We start from the raw sequence: 26,385 nt of genomic DNA on the forward strand, positions 1-26,385 counted from the left end.
AGCAGGATACTGAAAGATGTTTAAATAGTTAAGAATATTTAGAATAATTAGAAAAGTGCAGATTGTTTATTGTACCTGTGCATTAAAAAGTAGACATGTAACTTCCAATAAGTTAGTGTATATATAAGCTGAGAAAAGTAATGTGCAAGTTATAACAGTAGAAGTTGTTACAGCGCTGATGTAGACATCTGTGTTTGTTGGGAGCAGTTCTGATTGTACAGTCTGACAGCTGCAGGGAGGAAGGACCTAAAGTTCAAAGCACAGAACTCTAACTCTAATAGTATGTAAAAATATGTAAACTGACTACAGGGTGACAGGACTACATAGTCTATACAGATTGAGCCTCACACTCAACACAGGAGGGTCAATCAGAGAGGAAGCAAGACACAAGAGAATAACTGTCAAAGTAAAACAGGAAATGATTAAACAGCCAATACTCAAATGAGAATTGTAAAGACTAAACATAAATGACAAATTCAGGGAAAACAAAAAAAGACTAGTATTAGGTCATTCTACATTTGAAGGAAAATTTATTTCACTTTAAAAGGTGGGCCCTTTATCTTATAATTTTCTGTTAAGTATTTAAGAAAAACAAATAATAAACCAACTACAATATTCTTACAACAATTTGGACTATAACGAGGTAAAAGCTCCAAGCCCTGTGAGCTAGGAAAAGCATTTCTGATTATTGGATTAAAAATGAGACGGTAGCAGCTTGATTGCACAAGTTAATATTTTTAGATTATGACATGTATCTGCTCATCTGTTCTTTATTTCTGCCTGTATTGTTCCACACAATGTTGGTATAATTTCAAACTGAACCTATGGGCGCATTAAATAAGAAAATGCTGTTCGACTTTTAATTTAATCAGTAGTTCCGGTTGGTTCTCCCACTAGTAATGTGTCGGTCGCGAACGAAATGGATCTTAGAGCCGCCTCTTTGAAGTGAACGACGCGAGTCGACTCCTTATTGGGAGTCGTGTTTTTTTGTTTGTTTGTTTTTTCTCTCACCCTCTCTCTATCTCTCTCACACACACTTTTTATTCCGCTTCACTCCGCACACGAGCGCTGAGCAGAGGGGGGAGGGGCGGTAGTTACACTTGCAGTAGCACAGGAACACAGTGGAGGGAAAGAGAGAGAAAGAGAGCCAGGGACAACAGCGTCACATTAGAAAGGTAGAGTAATCATCCACAACTATTTTCAGTTGCGCATGATAAAGGATTCAGAAAGCTTATTCGTGCAGGCCCATATGACAGATCTTTCTTTTTGCATCTTCTTTTATTTTTGCATATTTTAATTTATATTTAATTGTGTTGTGGTTTGCAGTGTTTTGTGTTGTTTCACTTTAAATTTGTTTAAAAGGAAAAAGCTGAAAATTTTAATAGTTAAAAGTTGAAATGTAAATAGTTGGTTTTTGTATTATGTGATTTATTTACTACATTTTATGTGGAGTGAATAAATAAAAGTATATTTACGGTGGCCCATAGAGACAAAGCACGTACAAACTCCAAAACACGTACAAACTCCGAAGCATGTATAAACTGCAAAACACGTACAAACTCCAAAACACGTACAAACTCAGAAGCACGTTGGTTTTTGTATTATATGATATATTTTATATGATATATTTATTACATTTTATGTATGTCCCCCCCTCGGCCAACGCGGATGCAGCCTGTGACACTCTCCACTCAGTGGTCAGCAGACTGCAAACACAATCTCCGAGAGCCCTCCTCATAATATCAGGGGACTTTAATCATGCCTCACTGGACTCCACACTGCCCACCTTCACCCAGTATGTGACCTGCCCAACCAGAGACAATAAAACACTGGACTTACTGTATGCCAATGCTGAAGAGGCATACAGTTCATCACCTCTCCCTCCCCTGGGCAGATCTGATCACAACCTGGTGCACCTTGTCCCTGTGTATGAGCCCTTAGTGCGCAGGGAGCCACCAGCCACCCGCACAGTACAGAGATGGTCGCAGGAGAGCGAGGAGGCTCTTAAGGATTGTTTTGAGTCGACTGTGTGGGAGGTGATCTGTGACGACCACGGAGAGGACATCGACAGCCTTACTACATGCATTACGGACTATATTAATTTCTGTGTGGATAACACCGTACCTACCAGGACTGTACGGTGTTTCTCCAACAACAAACCTTGGATTACCCCGGAAATTAAAGCTGCCATGAGGCAGTCTCCAACATCGGCTGCAGACTCAACCACCCCCACTGCTGCTGTTCCACCTCTGACACCTCAGACACTTCACACCTCCTCTATTCACCCTGCTCACTCCTCCCCACCCCCAACAACAGCATCCAATACACAATCAACACAAGGCTCCAGACTGTCTCTCTCAACCACCCAGGTTAGGAGGGAACTGAGGAGGATTAATGGCAAGAAGGCAGCGGGTCCAGATGGCATCAGCTCGAGGGTCATCAGGTCCTGCGCGGACCAACTGTGTGGTGTGATGGAGCACCTCTTCAACCTGAGCCTGAGGCTGGGAAGAGTCCCACAGCTCTGGAAAACCTCCTGTGTTGTACCAGTGCCAAAGACTTCACGCCCCAAGGACCTCAACAGCTACAGGCCGGTGGCTCTGACATCCCACCTGATGAAGACCCTGGAGCGGCTGGTCCTGGCTCAGCTTCGGCGCCTTGTGAGCTCATCACTGGACCCACTTCAGTTTGCCTACCAGCCTGGCATTGGAGCGGATGATGCCGTCATTCACCTCCTACATCGCTCCCTCGCTCACCTGGAGACCGCTGGGAGCACTGTGAGAATCATGTTCTTTGATTTCTCCAGTGCCTTCAACACTATTCTTCCCTCGGTTCTGAAGGACAAGCTGGAGAACTCTGGAGTGGACCATCACCTCACTACCTGGATTTTGGACTACCTCACCGACCGACCACAGTATGTGAGGACTCAGGGCTGTGTGTCGGACAGGGTCGTCTGCAGTACGGGGGCCCCACAGGGAACGGTTCTGGCTCCGTTCCTCTTCACCATCTACACTGCAGACTTCTCCCACAACTCCACCCAGTGCTTCCTGCAGAAGTTCTCTGATGACTCTGCTATAGTCGGCCTCATCACTGATGGGGACGACAAGGAGTACAGAGGACTGACTCAGGACTTTGTGGACTGGTGCCAGCTGAACTACCTCCAGATCAATGCCAGTAAAACCAAGGAGCTGGTGGTAGACTTCCGCAGGCACAAACATCCTCCACTGCAACCACTGAACATCCAAGGTATGGACATTGAGACTGTGGACAGCTACAGGTACCTTGGTGTTCATCTGAACAACAAACTGGACTGGACTCATAACTCAGACGCCCTCTACAGGAAAGGGCAGAGCAGGCTGTACCTGCTGCGGAGACTCAGGTCGTTTGGAGTGGAGGGCCCACTCCTGAAGACCTTCTATGACTCTGTGGTGGAATCAGCCATCTTTTATGGTGTGGTCTGCTGGGGTGGCAGCATCTCTGCTGGGGACAGGAAGAGACTGAACAGGCTGATCCGAAGGGCCAGCTCTGTTCTAGGATGCCCTCTGGACCCAGTGGAGGTGGTGAGTGACAGGAGAATGGTGGCTAAGCTGTCATCCCTGCTGGACAACATCTCCCACCCCATGCAGGAGACTCTGACAGCACTGAGCAGCTCCTTCAGTGGGAGACTGCGGCACCCACGGTGTGGGACGGAGAGATTTCGCAGGTCTTTCCTCCCCACTGCTGTCAGACTCCACAACAAAGACTTTAACTGATCAAACACACACATCCACAAATGTGCAATAACACAAATGTGCAATAATCTTTCTGGCACCGTTGTATTTTTCACTCTGTTGTATATAGCATTTGTATTCTATTTTTATCCTATTGTATATTTTATTCTATTTTATTCTACTGTATATAGTATTCTATTTTTATTCTATTCTGTACAGTTGTGTACTGTATTTATTCTTATTTTATTTTATTCTAATTGTCCTTCATAACTTTTGCACTGTCCACTTCCTGCTGTGACAAAACAAATTTCCCACGTGTGGGACTAATAAAGGTCATCTTATCTTATCTTATCTTATGTGGAGTGAATAAATAAAAGTATATTTACGGTGGCCCATAGAGACAAAGCACATACAAACTCCAAAACACGTACAAACTTCGAAGCACGTACAAATTCCGAAGCACGTACAAACTCCGAAGCACGTACAAACTGTAAAGCATGTGAAACCTCCAAAACACGTACAAACTCCAAAACACAATGGAAGTGCTTCAGGGTGCTAGGGGCAATGTTGAGCTTTTGTTACCTAGTGGCTACACAAGCCAGGAATTACCAACGACCGGATTTGGTGTGTGGTAGTAACAGGTAAATGAACATTTTCTTTTTAATTACTTGAATATATATGAGTGCTTGTGTATAAATACACAAACAATACACATACGCTTTCAATTGTGTAATTTAAGTGATCTAGGTAGCTCTGTTTTGGAAGTTCAGTTAACGCTAGCAATGTGTTTTGGAGTTTTTACGTGCTTTGGAGTTTGTACATGCTTTGTCTCTAGGGGCCATCGGATATATTTATATGTAAACATATATAAATAAAACCACTGGGTTTTTTTTTACATTAGTAATTCCTTTTGTGCATAATTTTATATTGTTGTTGATAATAAATTCATTAAAGCAACAAAACAAGCTGAAGAGTCGGTTGGGAGCCTAAAGAGTCGGCTCTTTTTAGTGAGACGAGCCGAAAGAGTCGGTTCTCTAAAAAGAGTCGGAATTCCCATCACTATCTCCCACTGCACTCACCGTTACTGTTCCTCGGCAACCGTGACGTCACACCCAGCGCCAATCGAAGAGCTCGCAAGACCGACGCATCTATCGCGAGGTTATCACATTAGCTTGGTTAGTTAGCTAGCTGCGGAAACCCTGAACGTGTGTCCGTTGTTTATGATTTTATTTTATTCTTCTAAAGCACTGAGAGGGCTGAGTAGTGCTTATTTATTATCGATTCCTAACGCGTGCAGGAAAGCATAATCGCCGGACCTTGTGTTTGCACGGTAAGCCATGTAAACGCTCGCTGTCTGCTAACTGGCCAGGGCTGTTGCTCAGGAGGAAATGGGTTTGTTTTGAAAGCCTCGGAGAATTTTCCCGTTATGTTTTAGCGAGAGTTTCAATCGTGTAAAACCAATTTAGGCATCAGAAATGTGGTGTTATTAATTTTACTTTTTAACCTGTTGCGTGTTTGATTTCTGTGCGTGTTCGTTTTGTAATATTGGTCTTATTTGCACGGTTGTCCCGTCGATCTTCGTGTAGGTACAAACTGTGACCAAGCTGTGTCAGTCTTGCTCACGTTTACAGTATTTATTTATTTATTTATTTGTTTGTTTTTTGAATACTTCTAGGATCCAATGATGAGTTATGCCGAAAAGCCAGAGGACATCACAAAAGAAGAGTGGATGGACAAATTAAATAACGTTCACATACAGAGGGCGGATATGAATCGGCTCATTATGAATTACTTGGTGACAGGTGAGGCATAGATTGAAGATACAGCCTGTAAGTTGAATTTACAAATTGTAAAGTCTTGTTTATTTCTTTGTGTCTGTCTGTGTTTGATTTAAGAGGGCTTCAAAGAGGCAGCAGAGAAGTTCCGGATGGAGTCTGGTATCGAGCCGAGTGTGGACCTGGATTCTTTGGATGAAAGGATAAAGATTAGAGAGATGATCCTGAAGGGCCAGATTCAGGAAGCTATTGCACTCATTAACAGCCTACACCCGGAGCTGCTCGACACCAATCGATACCTGTATTTTCATCTGCAGGTGCGTTTCCGAAAAGCTGTGCAGGGCTCTAATTTTAACTTTGGAAATAACAGTAAGACATCTGATGTAGGTCTGCTCTGCTTTGCAGTGCACTTTCTCTAATAACCTATCCTGCCATTGCCTGTGATGAGATTATGTTCTTTTTCTCCTCCCACAGGAAAAGGAAGTTATTGTGATATTAGATAAAGTTTGACAAGACAAAGCCTGAACGTCAACACTCACTGCTTCGTTTCCCCTCTTGCAGCAGCAACATTTGATTGAGTTAATCAGGCTAAGAGAAACTGAGTCAGCGCTGGAGTTTGCTCAGACACAGCTGGCAGAGCAGGGGGAGGAGAGCCGAGAGTGTCTGACAGAGATGGAGCGAACGCTAGCCCTTTTGGCATTTGACAACCCAGAAGAGTCACCCTTTGGAGATCTGCTCAACATGATGCAGCGGCAAAAGGTGGGCAGGCTTTAGTCCGACTGTAAAGCTGGACATCTATTTGACATTAATATTGCATGTATCCAGTATTGTAGACTCTTGTGGATATGAAATTGGAATAAGAGATCCATCAGCCAGAGCAAAAAATGATGATGATCATTTTATTTATATAGCACATTTCATCACTTGAAACTCATTGTGCTTAACACATAAGTTAGAGAAATTTAATAACTGTAGGTTTACAATCCCTTAAGGCAATGAAACCAGCAAAACAGAACAAAACCATATGAAAGAAAAGAAAAACACATATAAACTGTAAGCCTGTGTGAATAGAAAGGTTTTGAATGTATTTCTAAATGTACACACAGATATAATTGATCTCAAGTAAGCAGGCAGCTTTTTTCAAAAACAGGACCGCAGAAACTGAACGCACACTCAGTAGACTGAGATCTGATTCTGGGACCAGTTAAAAGATCTGAATCTGATGACCCGAGAGGTCTGACTGGGTTGGAGACACTGTCAGAGATGTACTGGGGGCCAAACCATTGAGAGCTTTGTGAACTAATAGAAGAATTTCAAAGGTGATTCTGTATTGTACTGGGAGCCAGTGAAGGGCTTACCCTGTAAGGATTCTGGCTGCTGCATTTTGGATAAGCTTAAGATGTCCTAGTGGTGATTTAGGCCTGCAAATAGTGTTGCAGTAATCTCACCTACGGTACTTGAATGCACGGTACATTTTCTCAGTGTTGGTTTGAGATGTGAAAATTCTAACCTTAAATATGTTTTTAAAGTGACAGAAAGCAATTCTGGTAACCTTATTGTTGTGGTTATCAAAACTGAGATCACTGTCCAAAATTATGCTACGGTTCCTGACTTGCTCACTGTGTTTCAGAGAAATGGATGACAAATATGAACAGTATTTTTGGTCTCTGACTTTTTGGAACAACAAGTATTCCTGGCTCATTTCTTTTAAGTTCTAAAAAGTTTTGAGACATCCAACAGTTAATGCCATCACTGCAACTTATTATTTTGTGAACAGAGGTTAGATAATCACAGCTGTGTTTCATCTGCATAAGAATGACAGGTTATATTATTATTATTCTTTATGACAGTACCAAGTGGGAGGTGGTAATAAACAAAAGATTGACCCTTGAGGAACTCCTCAAATACTTTGCTGAGAAATGAAACATAGAAATAGGTTATTAATGTAATTATTAATTACCAGTGGATAGAAGCATTTTTTATGGTCATGGTGGGATTACAGTACATTTAAGCAATTAATAATATTTCCTAAATGATTTCTAAAACGGTGAGATACAGATTTGAATTGAAAGAGGTGCAAGGCTTTAACTTTTAAATAACTTCTTCCAGATCTTTAGAATTTACAGGTGAGAAAGTGGACATTGATCTTGTGGCAGTAATTTGATCAGAAAGTGAGTCCGTCCTAGATAAATTACTTTGAAAGGTTAAGATGTTACCTCTTCTTGTAGAAAGATGCAAATTCATCACATTTATTTGCTGAAACAAATTCAGTTGGTATGTTTTGGGGATTAAATAGTTTATCAATGGTAAATGGTCTGTATTTGTATAGCGCTTTACTTAGTCCCTAAGGACCCCAAAGCGCTTTACACTACATTCAGTCATTCACCCATTCACACACACATTCACACACTGGTGATGGCAAGCTACATTGTAGCCACAGCTGCCCTGGGGCGCACTGACAGAGGCGAGGCTGCCGGACACTGGTGCCACCGGGCAGACAGTTGAACTGTCTAGTTCCGATTACAAGACGAACTACCAACTCTTGAGCCACAATCGCCCCGCATTAAAATGAAAAAACAGAATTAGACTGGCTGTTGTTGATCAGTTGGGATGTGAAGGATTGTCTGGCTGATTTGATTTCATTGTTGTAGCAGTAAAGGACATTTTTATAGATTACAAAATTAATTTGTAATTTTATTTTGCCTATATTTTCTCTCAGCTCTCCTGCAGATTCTTTTTGCCATCTTTACCTTTTAGCTGTTTCTCCAGGGTGCTTTTGACAGGAGCAAGGCGGTCAATAATTTAAGGAACTGTATTTTAGAAGTTGTCCATTTCATCACATGATGACATTTTTGGTAATGCACACTTTAAAAAAGTCACTAATAAATGAGGTCAGTCATCCTGGCAATGGCATGATGCTTATTAATAAATCAGCTTGTATTTGTTTTGACAGATAAACAATAAAGTTCTGAAAATAAGCTGTAATGATCATAAACAGCAACATCTAGGACATTTGTGATAAATGTTGTTTATATTTTTACTCCTTTTTTCTTTGTCTTAAATAGTTTTCCCATGTCTTGGCATACAAGGAACAAAAATAATTCTAAATGGCAGATATAAAAAAATCTTAACTTAAAAAATAGTCTTGACTTTCTTCAAAATATGGTTAGGGTTGCCAGGTATGCTGGCTCAGAGTGTTTTAATTCCTGTTTTGTGGGTTCGTGTGGGGCTGAATATAAACATTAAGAGGACAGTGAATGCCAGCAATAAAAAAATTAGTTTATTTCAATTTGACTATCGCACACATCTCGGTGCACAGGTGTGGAGTGAGGTGAACCAGGCCGTGCTGGACTATGAAAACAGGGAGTCGACACCCAAACTGGCCAAACTGCTGAAGTTGCTGCTGTGGGCTCAAAATGAGCTGGACCAGAAGAAGGTGAAATACCCCAAAATGACTGACCTTAGCACAGGCACCATTGAGGACCCCAAGTGAAGACAACAGACAAGAACCACCACCTTCCACGTCCCCTTAATTTATGATCAGTCAGTGACTGTGTGACAACCAGGTAACATATATGTAAAAACAAATGCTACAGTGTTTCTTTATTTCATGTTTCATTCATGAGAGGTAAGACTTAACTCATTGTGCAAACTGTAAATTGCTGTATTTGCAAAGTGGCAGAAATTATTTAGTTTACAGAACCTGGATTTTTAGGTAGCTCTCAGAGACAACAAAATTTAAATTGCTGTTTTATATTTTGTCTTTTTAAAAGCTACGTTGGTAGTATTATTTATCGTGACCATTTTCCCCACCAGACTTTACTTTGCCAGGAAAAGTTGATGGTGTGAATGAGCACTGTTGGTACTGTGCGTAGAACCGGGGGGTGGGGGGGATCGAGACTCCTGAGACTGGTGAAATGAGAAAATGTGACTATTTTTCAAATAAATGGAAAGCTACACTTTATCTAATTTTAATAATGTAATATTTATGATTTTATTTACTCTCATTTTCGTTTTCCTCTTTCTTTTAGTCAGCTTTAAAATCAGCCACATGCTTTTTACGCCGTGAAATTTGATTGTACCTTGTGTCTATGGGATGCCTTGTAAATTCATCATTTAAGTGTTTGAGAAGGTGAAGAGAGTCCAAATGGAGTTGGTTTCTTACTGAGCTGAGGCCTTTTCTGATATCTACAGTGTGCACTGCCTCCAACATGCTCCAAATGGTTTTTCCTGCTGCACAGGTTTAAGGTTATGGTTAAGTTCAGCCAATCCTGCATGATGATCAGTGAGGATTGAGAGAAAGGGCTGCTGTATATGGATGATGGAGCTGTCAGTTATGGCTACCGTCTAGGTCAACCCCCTCGAGTATGAAATTAATTCAGACAGGAGCAGTTTCCTTTAGTAAGTGGCTTTGTTTTAGTAACTTAAAATGACCCAAAGCTGATACTTTTTGTCCCTGAACAGGTATTTTGAAGAGTGCTATCATTTTTTCCACTTTTCAAAGCCATCGGTACTTTCACTTTACCTGCATGTAAGTGTCCCTTTTTTTTTTCCAAATGGGGGAAAAGTACTTGTGCTTGTTTATTTTTGTTTGGTTTGTTTATTTTTATAAAAAGAAACGAACTTGCTGCTAGTTGTCCATCCTTAATTTCTTTTAAGGTTGTGTTGTCTTTATAGAAACTGGCTTTGACCCAGAAAGCTCACATCCCTTTTATTATTCCACATTTCTAAGATCAGATTTGCAATTATTAAAATAAACTTTTGTGAACCATAAACTGGCTGTTTTGGCATTTTCTGAGTTTAGAGTGTACATGTATGTAAATTATAAAAAGATGCAATAAGTAAAGTTAATTTAATCAGATAAAAGTTCATTGAAGATTTTAAATTACCTGGATTTTGATTTAAAATTCACATTTGAATTCATCTGCCCTTTATAGGGGAAACATGCAAATGTTGTATCCACTAAAAGCACCAGAGACCTCTGCTGTCTGCACTGCAAATCACAACCAGGTGCATTTGAGTTTTCTTCCAACAAGTTTGACCTGTTAGGCTCGTCTGCCTGAGGCTATGAGGTTCAGCTAAATGACGCTTCTTTAGTGCGGAAAGGCTGCAGAGATAACAGAGACGGCAGTGTTCTCTGAATGGCTGACAACCACACATCAGGAGCCGACAAGAAGGACTCTAATGGTTCTTTATTGGATCCTAAGATTTGTGGGCCTGATGAATGTAAAGAAGAGGAGTCGGGAGACCGAAACCTATGGCCAAGGTGAGACGGCAAAAGATTTGACTAAGAAAACAGAGCTAATGTCTAGATTGTAGTCTGTCAGGGTATTACTGAGAGCTCACTTGAAACATGTACTCATTTGATACACTAAATGGCTGTCTTAACTCACAATGCCTTTTTTTGTTTGTTTTTTATAAGAACAATGGCAACTGGATGCTAAGTGACAAAACAAATTACATGTGTACTGTAACTATTCACTAGAAATTTAAAGACCGATATGATACACAGTTGTAGTAGTGAAAATGTGAAAACAGAAGTACTGGTAGTTCTTTATCTTTTTTAGGTATGTTATTTAGTTTGTGTGTTTTTACATGTTCATCTGGCTTTGTCCAGGCTCAAATGTCTCAGCAACTCCCAGATGAACTGAGATTACATTTTGCTAAGATTTTATCACCAACAAGTGAAACTTTTTACTTAGAAGTGGAGTTTCTCAGCATCTACCAACTAGATGTAGCACCAAAAAATTGACATCAGTGTTTTTAAATATATTATTTAAACTTCATGACTATTGCACAGACTGCTGTGAAGCCCTGTATAAATTATGCTGCACCTGAGATGTAATAACTTTTTTCTTTGCTTTACTTGCAAAAATATTGAGATGTCCATGAGCCTCTGGAGTGTTTTGTGTTTAGTACTAATTAACAAATATTAGCACATTAAAGCACTAAACCAACATTATCACACCAGCATGTCAAACACCATCTCTGTGAGGATATTTACTTGCCAGTATGAGCATTTGCATTTGTCCAAGTGCAGGTGCACACAGCTCATAAAGTGGCTATAGACTCTTTGTTTAGTGCTGCTGACATCACTAGACTGGTTTTCACTCACACTCACCCAGTTCGTTGGAAACAGTTTACTGGGTGCAAAATCTGACTATATAAGCAAGAGCTGTTTGCCTTACAGATCCCTGGCTCGAAAATGGATCGTGATGCTGTTTATGGGCACCTGCTTCCTCTATTGTGCGCGGATGGCCATGCCTGTCTGCGCCGTCTCAATGGCTGCTATGTTTCATTGGAGTAAAATTGATTCTGGGGTGGTTTTGGGTGGATTCTTCTGGGGTTACTGTCTCACACAGATCCTGGGAGGACACGCGAGTGACAGGTAAGGATGTGATGCGTTAAAGCACATATGACTTCGCTTAATGAGCAAATAACCTTCCAGGTCTGTTTACTGTGAAGTTAGGTTTTGAGTTTCAGGATGTTGCTCTGTGAATGATTGTTGTTTATTAGAGTGGGAGGAGAGCGTGTCCTGTTCTTCTCTGCATCATCATGGGCTCTGATCACAGCTGGCACTCCTCTGCTGGCCCATCTTGGCTCTCACACCCTGGCTCTCATGACTGTGGCCAGGTTTCTCATGGGAATATTACAAGGTTAGTATTCTACCAGTGATTATGTTCTAGTAAGAATGTACAATTCATTTATACAGATCAAAATCCCAAAGCACTTCACATTAAAACACAAAAAATATACATAACGGTGCAAAGCAATACAATATAAAACAACTCATTTATTAAAAACTTGTCTGTGCAAAAATGTCAATTCCAAAAACTGACAGAGAATTGCAGGTAATAAACCCTTGATGGGGGCCAAGGTGTGAAAAAAGGTGTGGATCATTACTGTCACCGGATGAAACCTCTGTGAGACATTGTCCCACCCCACCATCCTGTGAGCTGTTGAGGTCACCAAAGTGCGAGTGGAAGGAACAATCTCAAGCATGGATTGTGGGTGGCCAAAATATCATTGCCCCTGGTGATGATAATGACCCATGCCTTTTTTTCACGCACTGGCTCCTGTAAATCACATGATCAATAGTGGGTAAATGACCCAACCCTCAGGACCACCTCCAAAGGGGTCGGCCCCTACCAGGGATTTATTAAAGAAGCCTCTTTGATGACAGAAGAAGTCCAGTTTGTCTTTTTCACACTCACAAGACATTCTAATGGATGGTTGCCATACAAGCAACTGAAATAAACTAAACTAAAAAAGTGTAAATTTGCATGTGTACAGAGAAAAAATCGAGCCATGGTTAAGAGTCTTACACTGGTTTGCAGAGAGTTAGGCTGAAAAGTCAGTGTCTTGATCTGTCTCCCCTTCTGTGGTGCACTGAAGAGTTGTACAGCCCAGCAGACAAAAGACTTCCTCAATCTCATCTAGTGCAAGACAGCTACAGGAGTCTATAGAGTCTATAAAAACACTGATGCCTGTTCAGTAAATACAAAGCAGTGAGAGAGACTGGAAACAGTCAGACGGTGGACGGTGGATCTGATAACCCATAGTTGGTGATGTTATCATAACTTGGAAATGACCAATCATGTTCCTGTGATGTCAAAAGTTTCCAACAAAAAGAAGAAAAGCTTTCAGAAATGGGCACACTGCTACAGCTCACCTGGTTGAGCAGGCTACCTATGAGTCAAAAGTTAGTCATGCATCGTCGAGCTGAGTTTTTTTACCGTCTTGGTGCTATGAACCCAAACTTGATGAGCGAGCTGTGGCTCTAACAATGAAAGAGAAGACGTCACATGTTAGAGTTCAGTGAGCATGCTCTGCAGAATCTTTTTTGACCATAATTAGCAAAACAGACCCAATCTTTTATCCTGTGTCGCCTAAATCCAGTGATCAAACCCATTAAGCAATCAAGAAAGTGTTTACCGAGGTCACAGCTTAATTCCACATTTATACTTTTGGTTTCCTCTGACACACAGAACTCAGTCCCATGGGTTAAAGTTCTTTGTGGTGGACAAAAGGATAAAACAATCTTATCTTTAAGTATTATATTATAAAAATGAGCCACACTTTAGTCTTGTTTTTCCAAGCTGCAACTATGAAATCACAACTCTGTGACTAGTCTGTTGAGATGAGCAGCATAAATATGATGTTGTGGGAACAACACCAGTGTGATGAAAACAACTCCAAGTAGCGAAAAGCTGCAGCAATTAAGTTGTTTTATCCAGTTTGTTAGCTGCTCAAAACCAAAGTATAAAAATGGGAATTTGTGGTTTGTTTGTTCTCTTGACTGAGAGCAGTTGCTAGGCAACAAGCATAAATGTTAGGAAGTGAGTGTTCCCAGTCAGAAGTGCGAGCAGGCAGATTTTCAAACAGAATTTTTGACTTGTTGCTGGTTTCACCTTCAAAAAGTACAAAACATATCCAGCTGAGTGTTGTGCCATTTTAATGCCATTAACCTTCAAGTGTAGCCATGCCAACATACTGGTTTTGTCAGGCAGAGCAAAATTACACCAGTTCAACATTTTCAACATGTTCAACATGTTTTTTTTTTTCTTTTGCTTGCTTTGTTTTGTTTTTGGTAATTGCGTGGCTATGACCTGTTACAATGACAGATGCATGTTCAGTTTGCTCTAGTTTAAGGAAGCTGGTTCCTGGTACAGATTTCATGCCACCACTCGGGAATGTAATTCATAATGTTTAGCATAAGTTTTCCAAAGGTAAGCGCAGCCATATTTGACCACAGGCTGAACTAGTCCTTTAAATAAAACCTTGAGTTCTCCAGGTTTATTAAACATATTGTAGATGGGGTAGCTCAGGCTCACAAGGTTCCTCCTCCGAGTTCTGCAGGGTTCTGCAGGTGCCTTTCTTGGCTAGCATACATATATCTGAAACGACAGCAGTCTATTTTCTGACTGTAAATGTAGTGAACTTTTGTGTGCACAACTGTGGGCGCAACTTCACCAGCTTCCAGTCCAAGAGGAAGAGGACAAAGTCTGGAGAGGTTAATACTCCCACAATTAGACTACTTTATTGTTTGACTGACATGTTTTGGCTTGTGGGCCTCACCAGGGACCTTGATAAAGGCTATAACACCAGAGTTTTTCTTCATTTCCTGTATGTTGATATGTGCCGCATGCTATCAACACTAATCCTGGATATAAAGGATCCTGGCCACCGTATGCCAAACACCAGAATTCACCTCAGAGGGGAAACGCCCAGTGTTAGTCAGGTGTTTTTAATGTTGTAGCCGATTGGTGAATACTCTGTGAATTTAAAGTGTCTTGTAATTTCTTACAGGTGTTTTTTTCCCATCTTTGGCCAGCCTGTGCTCACAGCGTGTAGTGGAAGGGGAAAGAGGGTTTTTAATGAGCACATTGCAAAGCGGTACACATCTTGGGTATGTTTTACACACGTCACACACATAACAGCTGACATATGAATATACATTTATCTCTGATGGCATGCTTTTGTCTTGATCTCTGTTTCTCTTTCAGAACATTGTTAGCTGGTGGGTTGGGGACCCTGATGCTCGACCGCTATGGCTGGGAAAGCATGTTCTACAGTATCGGTTTCCTGTCCGGACTCTGGGCGCTCATTGTTTGGCAGTGTTTACTAAAAGGTACAGCAGTGAATCATGTATTCTTAAATAACAAAGAGGCTTAATATACTGTTTTTCTTTGACAGATAGTTCAAATTTTTTCATTTATTTATTTATAATTTTCAATCACTTTTTAAAGAAAACAAAAGCAGTTTTGGTGTCACAGTTCCATCCCAGATTTTATGTTGTACCTGGCTGGTTGAATGTATTCCCTGAAACAGCACTTGCCTCTGAAAGCTGCCCATCATCCACACAGAGCAGTTTGCTCTGGTTTCTTGGATGTACTTCAGGAAGTGTCTGAGTCTCAACCTAGGTCTGTTAGCAAGTCTGTTCACTGAAAAACATTCCAATGAGTGATTACAAGTGGAAAATTAGAAAATAAAATCAAAGCTCATATTAAAAACAGAAGATTAGGAGTAGATTCAAAAACATCATGATAGGAATCAGCTGCCCAAATGCTAAAGTGATGCATGGAGAAGCTGTTTGTGGCAGCTGCTCATTTCCTGAGTTCACTGACATAAAAGTTTATGTATAAATTCATGTCTAATGACTTTAAGTGTAATGACTTTGTGACTTTTAATCTGGCGTCTCTATGATAGGGATCCTTTTTTTGGATTGACGTATATTTGTCTCCTGGTGATCCCTAGGAGATTTTTTCTTAATCTAGAAGTTCCACAAACTGTCTGATTTGCATAAATATGTTTCATTTGATGGGCCTTTATGTTTATATGCATAAAGGGAACTTACATCCCTGCAAGTTCCCTTATAAATGTAACCTTGTTTTTCAAGAGCTCGAGCTACTTTTCTTCAGTTCTTGTGTTTAAAAATACTTTAAAATCTTCCAAAATTACTGAAAGCTACAAACAGAATTTAAAGAAACGCCTGCTATGTCTTTGTCCCAAACATTTAAATATTGTGTTGAAGAGAGATATCAGGTGCAGTTGCACTTGGGGCCCCTCTGTGTTGAGTTTGCATGGACTCGCTGTGCCTGTGCTTCCTCTAACAGTCGACATCATTGTTAGGTTAACAGCTGAATCTAATTTGGCTGTAGCTGTGAAAGAAACCATGAATAGTTGTACGTCCCTCTGTGACAGTCCTGTAATAGACTGTGAGGGAAAACACGAAAAGCACACTACCTGCATTCATTCTTCTATTTAAAAAAGGTGTTTATTATGGTGCGGAAGGTGATTGGCTGTAAGATTCCAGCCATTTCCTCAATAATGTTGTTTCTTTTTATCATAAAAATTTGCCTGATGAAGGTCTAGTGCTAGTTTTATTTACTGATATATTTATATCTCTATCAATCTCAAATGTAATGGAAGATGGTAGTTTAAGCTCATGTTCAGTCTATGTTTTAGGTGAACTTACCCCCAAGGTGATGGAAACAAAGAAGAACTCAGAGTGGAGTCTGCCAAGAATACCCTGGCTGAGCCTTTTTAAGAAGCCACCTGTCTGGTACAGCTAATAAAGTCTTTTATTTTTTCATAATTACCACCTCATATTTGTGTGAGTCTCTCAGCCTCACCGCATCTCTCTCCTCTGCTCTCTCTCTGGTCGCTATCGTCTTCTCTCTCTAAGGGCCATGGTGTTTGCTCACATGTGTATGTGCAGCACATCCTACACACTGTTATCATGGCTGCCAACATACTTCAAAGAATCATTTCCTCATGCCACGGTATTTCCACCATTACTGCTACTTAGCTAATAAGCATGGTGCACTGTTTCCTGGACCTACATGACAACCCTCTGAAGCTGTTTGTTCCTGCAGGGATGGGTCTATAATGTTGTTCCATGGCTAACTGCAATCCCATCAGCACTTGTTGGAGGATACGTTTCAGATTTCCTCATTAACCGAGGTATCAAAAAAAGGTTGCTCTTCTACTGTGCTGTGTGTTATGTTGCAGTTAGAATATGTTTTATTAAAGATGTTTGAAATGTTCTGGTTTGTTATCTGTAGGATATGGTGTAGCATCTGTGAGAAAGATAATGCAGGTAAGTGTGAGAGCGTAGCTGTTGTTTGAAATGATAAAAGCGTGTGTGCGGTGAGAGATTTGTCCTGACTAGTTACTTAAGTGTTCTTTGGGAATTTATGCAGTCTTTTTTAAACATGTATTTACAAGCCTGGAAGCTTTCATAGGACTGTTTATATGCCAGTGCTCTAGATTACTGCTGCATTATCTGCTCTGTAAGTGTAAACCTGTGTAAAAACTACAAAAAAAAATTCAAACGCTTTGTTCTTTATGTGCACAGTTTTATTATTCTGACCATCTTGAAGTACAGCTATGAACATGTGCATTGCATTAAGTATTGGCATAATCAAACCATTAGAAATTTGCTCACCCGGCTATCACTTTTGTTCATCTTTAGCCTGTGGACTGTACCTTTAAAAACTCACCCGTATGTCTCTCTGTCTGATCTTCAGTTTTTTGCCATGGGAGTATCAAGTATGTTTATTTTACCTCTCTCTGGAGTTGTCACATTTCCTGCAGCTGTGACTTACATTTGTGCTGCTGTGGGTCTCACCACCTTCACCAGCGGGTAAAAATATCAGATTTATACTAAATATTCAGACCAGCTACTAATAGGTTTCTCAGGCACTTTTTACATTTGATTACCTCATTCTCACATCAGATCCTGGCTTTCTCACCATCCTCATTCTCCTTGACCTCAGTGCTGCTTTTGATGCTAGATGAGAATAGGTTATAATATGGTCAGTAGACTTGGTGTGGAAGATGACTCCTGTTAATCCAAACCATGAACCAGGACTTATGTGCTGTGTTGAGAAAGAAAAGGGTGTGTTCTAGAAAGATTAGATAGTGGTCTCTTGGTTCATGCCCTGGTCACCTCATGCTTGGATTATTGTAACTTCTTATATGAATCTACCAGAGTATCAGAAGTAAACAAGTCACCATTACTGCAGTGGCTTCTTGCCAACGAGTGGAGAGAACCAAAAACATTTGCTAGAAAGGGTAAAAAATATTCAGAGAAAGTCGTTTATTTTCAGTGCTAAAATTAGTTAAAAGATGAGTCATGACAACACTGTGTACTATAGCTAGCCAAAGTTGAGCTGATGGTCTCTAGAGACTGCTGTGGCCACACAGAAAATTGCATTATTGTGCAATTTGATGTTGGTTTCTTTAAATGGGGTCCCCAGAAAACAATTAATTTAACATCACAAACAACAACTGGGGCACACCCACCCTGAATGATAGGCAGTTGTGTTCAGTATATGGCCTGGGGACTTTATGACACATAGTGAGACATATTGTTGCAATAGCACTCATTTTTAAGGTATCTCAGACTGTTTACCATCTGTTTTTGTTAATGAAAAAACTAACAAATGTTTTTAGAACTTATTCATACTTCTTTAAGTTAAAAGAAAGCTAGGTTATGCAGTTTTTTAATTAGCCCAACAGATTGTGATCAAATTAGGTGATTATCTGATGGTACATTAACTAAAGTGAGTCTTACACTCCTGATTTATAGAGCAGCATGCAAATCTTTAGCCAAGGGATGCTAATGGCTAGGAAAGTTAGTTTCATTCAGTAGGTTTTTAAGGAGGAGATCCTCTCAGTCTCACAGTGACCTACTGATCTCAGTGGTTGACTATAGCTGGAGATATACAGTTAACATTGTCTGCTTAGGCCTCTTGGGAGTTGCTAAACCTCTGATACTTACAAATACAGATGTGTATTTATGGTGTGTAGTTATAGAGTAATGCTGGTGATATTAGATTGACAGCAACAAAATCTATGTCCATATTCCAATGCTTTCTTCATACTCAACAAAGTTAACACAGCATATTTAATTGCCCTCGGGAGAAACACCTTTTAATACACAGCCCAAAGCCCATTACCAGCTTTAGACACTGAATCTTACGTGTGCCATGCTGTATATGCAGAGTGTCAGTAAAAAAAAAAAAAAAAAGATTTGTGGCTCTGTGAGTCAGCTGGGTTGTAGTTCTTCGGCAAATGGTCCTGAAACTTCAAAATGTATTTCTGTTTTCAGTAGCAAGGCACATTTGGTGCAACAGCATGACAGTGACTCAAAATAAACTACAGTGCCCACATTTATTACTGTGTGACTCAGAACAACACTGCAGCTCGCTGGTGTCTTATTTAAAAATATTGGTGCTTGACAGCAAAGCTTTGTGACACACAAAAACCAGATAATGCACCAGGTTGTATTTGTTAGTTTTTATTGTTTAGTTTCATGTTGGTTTTAGTGCTTAGAATGAATTTGTAAAATTCACTGTAAAAGTTATGTCAAGAGAAGTCAATGAAAAGGCAGAGTTAACCTATCAAAACACAGTATTTCATTGAAATAACACAAAAGACTCAAGTAAACCCCCCACAAATCTAATTTGTTCAGTAAGTTCAACTATAGATGATCCCTAAAAAACAATACTTGTGAGATTAGTTTTTATTTTTTACCATTTGTTCCCTGTAAGCAACAGATGTGGTAAATCCTATCATACTGGATAAGAAGGAAAAACCAAAAAATCACAATAGTTTGTTTTTTAACAGTAGCTGACGTGTTTGCTCCTGCTGCAAATCTTTGTTGAAATTCCTTCAAATTCTTCTGCTTCTTGTTTTTCTGTTTTAGTGGTGTTTCTGTGAATGTACAGGATCTGACACCATCGTGTGCAGGCACCCTGTTTGGTGAGTTTCTGCGGTTTTTAGGTTCTTCAAGCTGGCCCAGTGTCTGGCTTTTTCAATGTCTAATAAAATTTTCTTTCCTGCTTCAGGTTTTATGAATATGATGGGCTCTTTTATGGGTATGTAGCCAAAGTCTGACCTTTAGAAGTGTACATTGCTGAGCACAGGGGCTGATATCTGATGGCTGATGTCTTTCTGTTTTGCACAGGGGTGGTGCTGGTGTCTTTATCAGGATACCTGATTGAAGTCACACAGTCGTGGTCCGTGGTCTTTGCCCTCATCACTTTAGTAAATGCCACGGGTCTCGGTGTCTTCCTCATCTTTGGAGGTGCTCGCCGTGTGGACCTAGTGGAGTATTCCAGGATTATTGAGATATGACCCAGAGTAATTTATGATAATTACGTTTTTCAGAACATGTTAGTCTTTATTTATTTATTTATTGATGAATCAGGTAATACACAATACATCGCACAAAAATATTTATCTGTATGTATGTTTGGCAATGTTTAAAGTTCTACCTTTGGATAGTTGCAGTGCAGCCTTTGAATGGTGAGCACATGTCCTTAGTTATCGTGCAGTTTCCCCCCCAATTTTGTGTGCATACGAGTCAAAAACTTTACATCTATTAGACAAAATAATTTTAGCCACTCTTACCAAATAATATATTATATTATATTATTATTAAGCAGCAGATTTAGTGTATTAGAAAGTAGAGCATCAAGAGGGTATGTCATAATTTGTCACAATAACCTGTCAGGTTATTTAAACTTTCCTGAGAGGCAGCTGGACTCCTGGGCTGCTTTCAGGCTTTAATAGAAAATATAATATGTGATGGGAGACTTCGGCCAATCACAGATCTTTTCAGAACAGGTAACAAAAAAGTGTATATAAAAACAGGTAGAGTATGCATCAGATGAAGGACTTTTACCTGGAAGATCAGGGTTCAGGATCAGGGTCTTGTCTAGTGGGAGGAGCTTGTAGGAGGAGTTTCAGGTTATCTGTAATTCCTTTGTTTTGTTTTGTTTAAATGTTGCATACTTTAGTTTTAACCAGCACTGAAGACCTGATGTTAAACTTTAGCAGGATTAATAAAACAACTCTTTTATATGTATTTATAATGACATTATAAACATCTTTATTCAGGTGTTTTCAATGGTGCTGTGTTGTTTGGGTTGTAAAAGTGTTTTAAATGTTTATATTTGATCTGTGCAGTTGTTGATATTTAACATCTACAAAAAGGTGTTTTGTTTTGTGGGTGTTTTTGATGTTAGTTTCTATTTAAAATTTGGTTTTATTTAAAACATAATAGTGGCTTTTAACTTTCACCATTGGTTTACAATATTAGGAATGTGTATTCAGCTGATTTTAATGATGAGTCATTTGGTTTGTAAAAATTTTGCAGTACTTTTTTGAAAGCATAGGCTTGTATATGAGATATGAACTTTTTATCTTGTAAAAATAAAGTGACATAAAAACTTTTTTTTTTAATGTGTGAGGCTTAAATTGGTAAAAGTGCACTACAAATGTCCACTTCTATCTTGAAGAAAAACAATTATTTAATTTTTTTTGTTTCATAAATAAAAATATAAATTTAATAAATAAAGGGGCATACATGTCTTTTTATTCAAGGCTATTCATATATAACACAAAACCCCACACTTTGAAATGGTCCTCTTTTGTCTTATGGCAGGCTCTTATTGTCTGAAACGTTCTCTCTTCTCTTTCCCCTCACCCCCAAACTGTTGGGGGTGAGGGGAAAGAGGGAGCCTGGTTCTGCTGGAGGTTTCTTCCTGTTTAAAGGGAGTTTTTCCTTCTCACTGTTCCCAAGTGCTCATAGTGCGTCCTCTGATTGATGGTGCCTCTCTCTAATATCGTAAGGGCCACAACACATTAAGGCAGCAGTTCTATTGGTCCTCCCGCTTTAAAGCCAGCTCTCTTCTGATTGGCTGCCCCACACAAACATGAGTTCAAAACAGCAGGTGTGTGGAACATGTTTTCACATCTTGGTCTGAGATAATTGCTCTCTGTGACATCTTAGAGAGCCAGTAGAACAAAACCTGTCTGAAACAGCGAGCCCGTTCTCACTCCCGAGGCGTAACATCCCGACGTTTTGTCACGTCCTGCGGCGTTCCTGAGGAACGCGAAAGGCGACCTTCCACGTTGTTATGGTACGCGGCGGTTTCCAGCCCTGTACTGCAGCCCTAAACTTAACCTTATCACTAAGCCTAACCATAACCTTATGCCTAACCTTAAGCATAACCTTATGCCTAACCATAACCTTATTCCTAACCTTAACCATAACCGTATCCCTACGCCTAAACCTAACCTTATCCCTAAACCTAACCATAACCTTATGCCTAAACCTAACCATAACCGTATACCTAAGCCTAAACCTAACCTTATCGCTAAACCTAACCATAACCTTATTCCTAACCTTAACCAGCACTTTAATGAGGTGAAATAGTGTTTTCTAAAGCGATTTTAAGGGGAAAAGCGAAGATGTGTAGATTGAGTCCAAACGGTTCTCATGTGTCCGCAGTTTTCCGATGTCGTGACGTAGGAACGCCTTGGGTGCCCGAAAACGTAATATGTTGACGATTTGTCACCTAGCGTAAAATGTTACGATTTGGGAGTGAGAACGGGTTGAAACAGCGTGTTTTTGGTTCAGAAAGTTACCTTAACATTCAATAGCAAAGTAAATTTACCTTTTTATACTTAAATTTGAGTGGGCACTCTGGACTTCTTTGAGAGGTCAGGAATTAATAAAGCATAACATTCAAGAACTAAAGTTATTTTTAATTGTTCATGAATGCAAGTAAATAACTGTAATTTGGCATCTTGATGAAAACAACGATGCACTTTATTTTCAGCTATAAATCAGCACTGTAAATCTGAAAAACCACGAATAACCACAATAAATATAACAATATAATATCATATAACTATTGTTTTTGTACTGACCATTGCAAAAATATAAAAATGATTTTGTCAATTACCAATACTGTTAATTTAAGGCAGCTGTGGCATAAACCTTACACTGGGTGGTGATCTAATAAATTTAATGTCAATAAAGAAGAAAAAACAATAAGGCAAAAGCATAACAGTTCCCTTTAACAGTAACCATCATGTTTGTTTGTTGGTGATGCAAATATGAATATGAATAATTCTTGTTACTGATGAATGAGCTGCACATTATTCTGTTTCTTGTTTAGTGACGTATCTGTGAATGGATCTCACCCCGGCGTGTTCAGGCGCCCTCTGCGGTGAGTTTATATATTTCAGCTTCATCAGAACTGGACCATTGTTGCGCTTTTTCTTTTCTCTTCCATTTCAGGTTTCATGGATATGATGGACAGTTCTATCTGTCGGTCTGTATCCTGAAAGGGAATCAGACCTTTAAAAATGCACATTGTTGAGTCACTGATAGCCGTTGTTCCTGATGTGTTGCACAAATGCTGCGAAACGGCATATTTTATGTTTTCATTTTTGTAATTTATGCATTTTCGTTATTTATCACAGTCGTGATATTTTCCATTATTTGCATAATTAGGAAAGTTGCATTCGTCTACAGGATGTGTGAATGGTTGTCCTCAAGGAGCAGCAGCTTCTGTGATTTTAATGCGGTAGAAAATACAACTTTATAAACTATTAGATTGAATATATTTAGGGGATGAAGCTATATAGAGGCTTCTGTGCGGTTAACTGACTCCCAGCGGGTCCGCTTTCAGCACCCTGGTCAGCGCATGCGGATCTTTTCCTGCCCACAGAAATGAAAACATTGCAGTACCGCTCGGCATCGGGTCCATATATTTTATTAACCCGCTCTGTAGACGCTTTAATGGGGTCAAACACTTTGCGTCTCATAGCGGATCCACGTCATGACGTTACTGGTTCAGCTGTGAACACCGGGATATGAAAGACGCACGCAAATCAGGACGGGGGCGGTTTTTGCTGTAGAGAAATGTGAAATATCCAGAAAACCGAAAATATCTGTCAGATACTTAAACCTCGGAGTCCGGAGGGCTGAAGCAGGTCTTTATTTCCTCTGACTCAAAGCCTGGCTGAGCATCACCAGTGGGCCTGCCCGCCCGCCTCGCACTGTGGACGGCATTGTCTGGCCTGCTTCACCTCCACACATCCATCACTGAGAATAAAACAGGACAGGTGCTGTGTCACGGAATGAAGACGCGCCGGGGACGATGGACTGATAATTCACGGTCGCGCAGGAGGGAAAGAAGACGAAGGCGCGCATTGTGTGATGTGTTTTCATTTATGTTGATGGTTGGTGTAAAATTCAGGTCATATTTTCAAGACATGTAAACGGCGATGCAGAGCGATGGCGCTCAGGCCTGTCGGGTTATTTGTGTGTTTTTTCTGTCTGTGACGATCAGAAGCTCCAACTTTCCTCGGTAAGGGAGACAGGGTTGCCGCTCCTCGTGTTCACGGCGGACCTTGATTTATTAGCCATACAATTAAGGCACGCGGTGAATGCCAAGAGAGGAATCAAACTCTGCACCATCCCCGCATCATTCACGGAGACGGAGGGCTGCTGAGACAGGAGGGAGCGCATCTGCTGCTTCTCATCCCATCGCTTTTGATCAAAAATTAACCACGAGTAATATAAAATAATTTAATCTCATTTTCTATCGGTTTAGAAGTATTTTTTTAAAGAACCTGTAACCACAAAATACTCATATTCAGCCTGTCGCTGCTTTCCTATCAGTGAAGATGAATCAGTTCATTATTTTATGTCAATAAAGTCCTCATATGTGTGTTTAACTGTGTTCAGGAGGAAAATAAACACAAACAGCATGACGCAAACTGGTATGAGCTTTGTATTTAGTATGTTAAAGAGTACAACAGCTTTATCACTTGATACCTTAACTGAAAACTAATTTTTTAAAAACAACCAAGCAGATAATGGAATAAATTTGAATCACATTGTCCACATTAAGACAAGATTTTAATGTAATTATACTTCCAGTATTACTATTTACGGGTACTTTCCTCTTCTGCACTACAGCTTAAATAAAAACATTGATTTTTGTATTTCAGACCATTCATTTTAGAGCTTTTATCACATTATTACTTTTATTACTTAACGAAATAAAACTCTACTAACATGTTAGGCTGTAATACTATAGATGAAGTTACCTAGTCGTATGTAAGTATTATGAGTATTATGCAAAGATTATAATCCAGTAATATCACACATATGATACAGTGATTTAGATTTTTGTATTCTACTCATATAGGATTTACAAGAGTGGTAATACTTGCCTCAGTAGACCCTGAAATTTGTGACTATTTCCTGCATCTGTATTTACATCTGATTAAATATTGATTTCTTCTTCTTCTTGTTTTTGGGTCCTCGCATAAAAAGAAATCCTGGAAACACCTCTGCATTCCAATGATCTCCATGGAGACATCAGATAATAAGCAGCTGATATACTGTAAATAATGCATTTGCTGATTCAAATATGAACTTGTAAAGATCGGAGGTGTGTCTGAAGGAGAAGCTGGGAGTCTTTAGCCAATAAAGCACACCCCGGGCAGTCATCCTTTCTGGCTGTAATAATAACCAGAATCTACAGAATCACCTTTATGTTGTGTTAAGTAAAACTGATGCCTGAGGCCATAAAATCTTTAGGAAAGTGTTTACTGAGGTCACAAGTTAAATTCATAATTTTCCTATACACTTTTATGTAACCAGACCTTTTCAAACTACAGATGCTGCCCCCTGCTGTTCATTAGAAAGATGGAAGGTTGAAAGTATTTCTGCTGTGGCTTCAGTTTTGTGACCTGAAAGCTACGCTCATCTTTTACATACAGTCTATGGTCCTAATGGTTATTGAAGCATGCCTTTCTGATTTCCCACAGCACCACCAAACCAGTTCCTCTGTGACTCTGTTCCGGTCAGTAAAGCCACTAAGCTCTTTTCCTCGCTACCTGAAATCATGGGCTGGGTTAAAGGGAGGAAGCAGGGAGCTAAAACGCCTTGTTTCAGAGATTGAACTGAAGGGCTAATGCTCAATATAAGATAAGAACTATTTAAAACTGATTGATGCAAAGCTAGCATCGAATAAATAAATATTTGCAATTAAGAATAATAGGTTTCCGAATTAAGTAATTTTAATCAACATTTTACAAAAGGGAATTCCTCCAGAAAACAATCAATGCAACAAGCAAGTCTCTACACTTGGAAGCTTCTTCTTACCACTTTTTTTGTTTTTGCTATTCCTAAGTCAAAATTTCGAGTTAGTAAAAATATCAGAGAAAATTGAGATGTCAACATATCAAGTCAAATTTTTTAAATAATAGTAAGAAGTTTTCACTTAACTGTGCCAGGAGAAAAAGTTTTTGTTTTGGTGGAAACAAGCATCCATACTATACTTGTTCTCTGTTCTCAAACTTGTCACATGTGCCTGTTTCAGCTGGAGGTCACTTCCTGTTAAAGAAGAGTTCTTTCTTCCCACGTCACCATGATCAGTGACTGAGAACCTCTATTGGAGATGTGCTGTATCGATCTCTGAGACGTTCTAATTTTGTCTGCGAAGCTTTTGTGGCAACGTTTTTCATTTTTCAGAAACAAACTTCCTTGAATGGTCATAAAAACAGAAACACAAACAACGGAT

General features: G+C 39.7%; 2 protein-coding genes across 2 annotated transcripts; both read left to right on the forward strand.

Annotated features, from left to right (window-relative positions):
* Positions 1–4,857: 4,857 nt before the first annotated feature.
* Positions 4,858–10,109, forward strand: LOC134619410 (glucose-induced degradation protein 8-B homolog). The gene is made up of 5 exons (XM_063465253.1): positions 4,858–5,037; positions 5,383–5,509; positions 5,603–5,799; positions 6,044–6,241; positions 8,802–10,109. Exons 2-5 carry the CDS (start codon positions 5,389–5,391, stop codon positions 8,973–8,975), a joined length of 690 nt encoding a protein of 229 aa, XP_063321323.1. The 5' UTR covers positions 4,858–5,037; positions 5,383–5,388; the 3' UTR covers positions 8,976–10,109.
* A 316-nt stretch (positions 10,110–10,425) lies between these two features.
* On the forward strand, positions 10,426–21,239 carry LOC134619408 (voltage-gated purine nucleotide uniporter SLC17A9-like). The gene is made up of 13 exons (XM_063465252.1): positions 10,426–10,748; positions 11,673–11,870; positions 11,999–12,138; positions 14,792–14,891; positions 14,989–15,113; positions 16,451–16,547; positions 16,671–16,767; positions 16,861–16,948; positions 17,050–17,084; positions 17,515–17,630; positions 19,698–19,753; positions 19,840–19,869; positions 19,959–21,239. The coding sequence occupies exons 1-13, from the start codon at positions 10,624–10,626 to the stop codon at positions 20,126–20,128; spliced, it is 1,377 nt and encodes a 458-aa protein (XP_063321322.1). The 5' UTR covers positions 10,426–10,623; the 3' UTR covers positions 20,129–21,239.
* Positions 21,240–26,385: the final 5,146 nt, after the last annotated feature.

This window comes from Pelmatolapia mariae, linkage group LG20 (genome assembly GCF_036321145.2).
Source record: "Pelmatolapia mariae isolate MD_Pm_ZW linkage group LG20, Pm_UMD_F_2, whole genome shotgun sequence".
Taxonomy (NCBI): domain Eukaryota; kingdom Metazoa; phylum Chordata; class Actinopteri; order Cichliformes; family Cichlidae; genus Pelmatolapia; species Pelmatolapia mariae.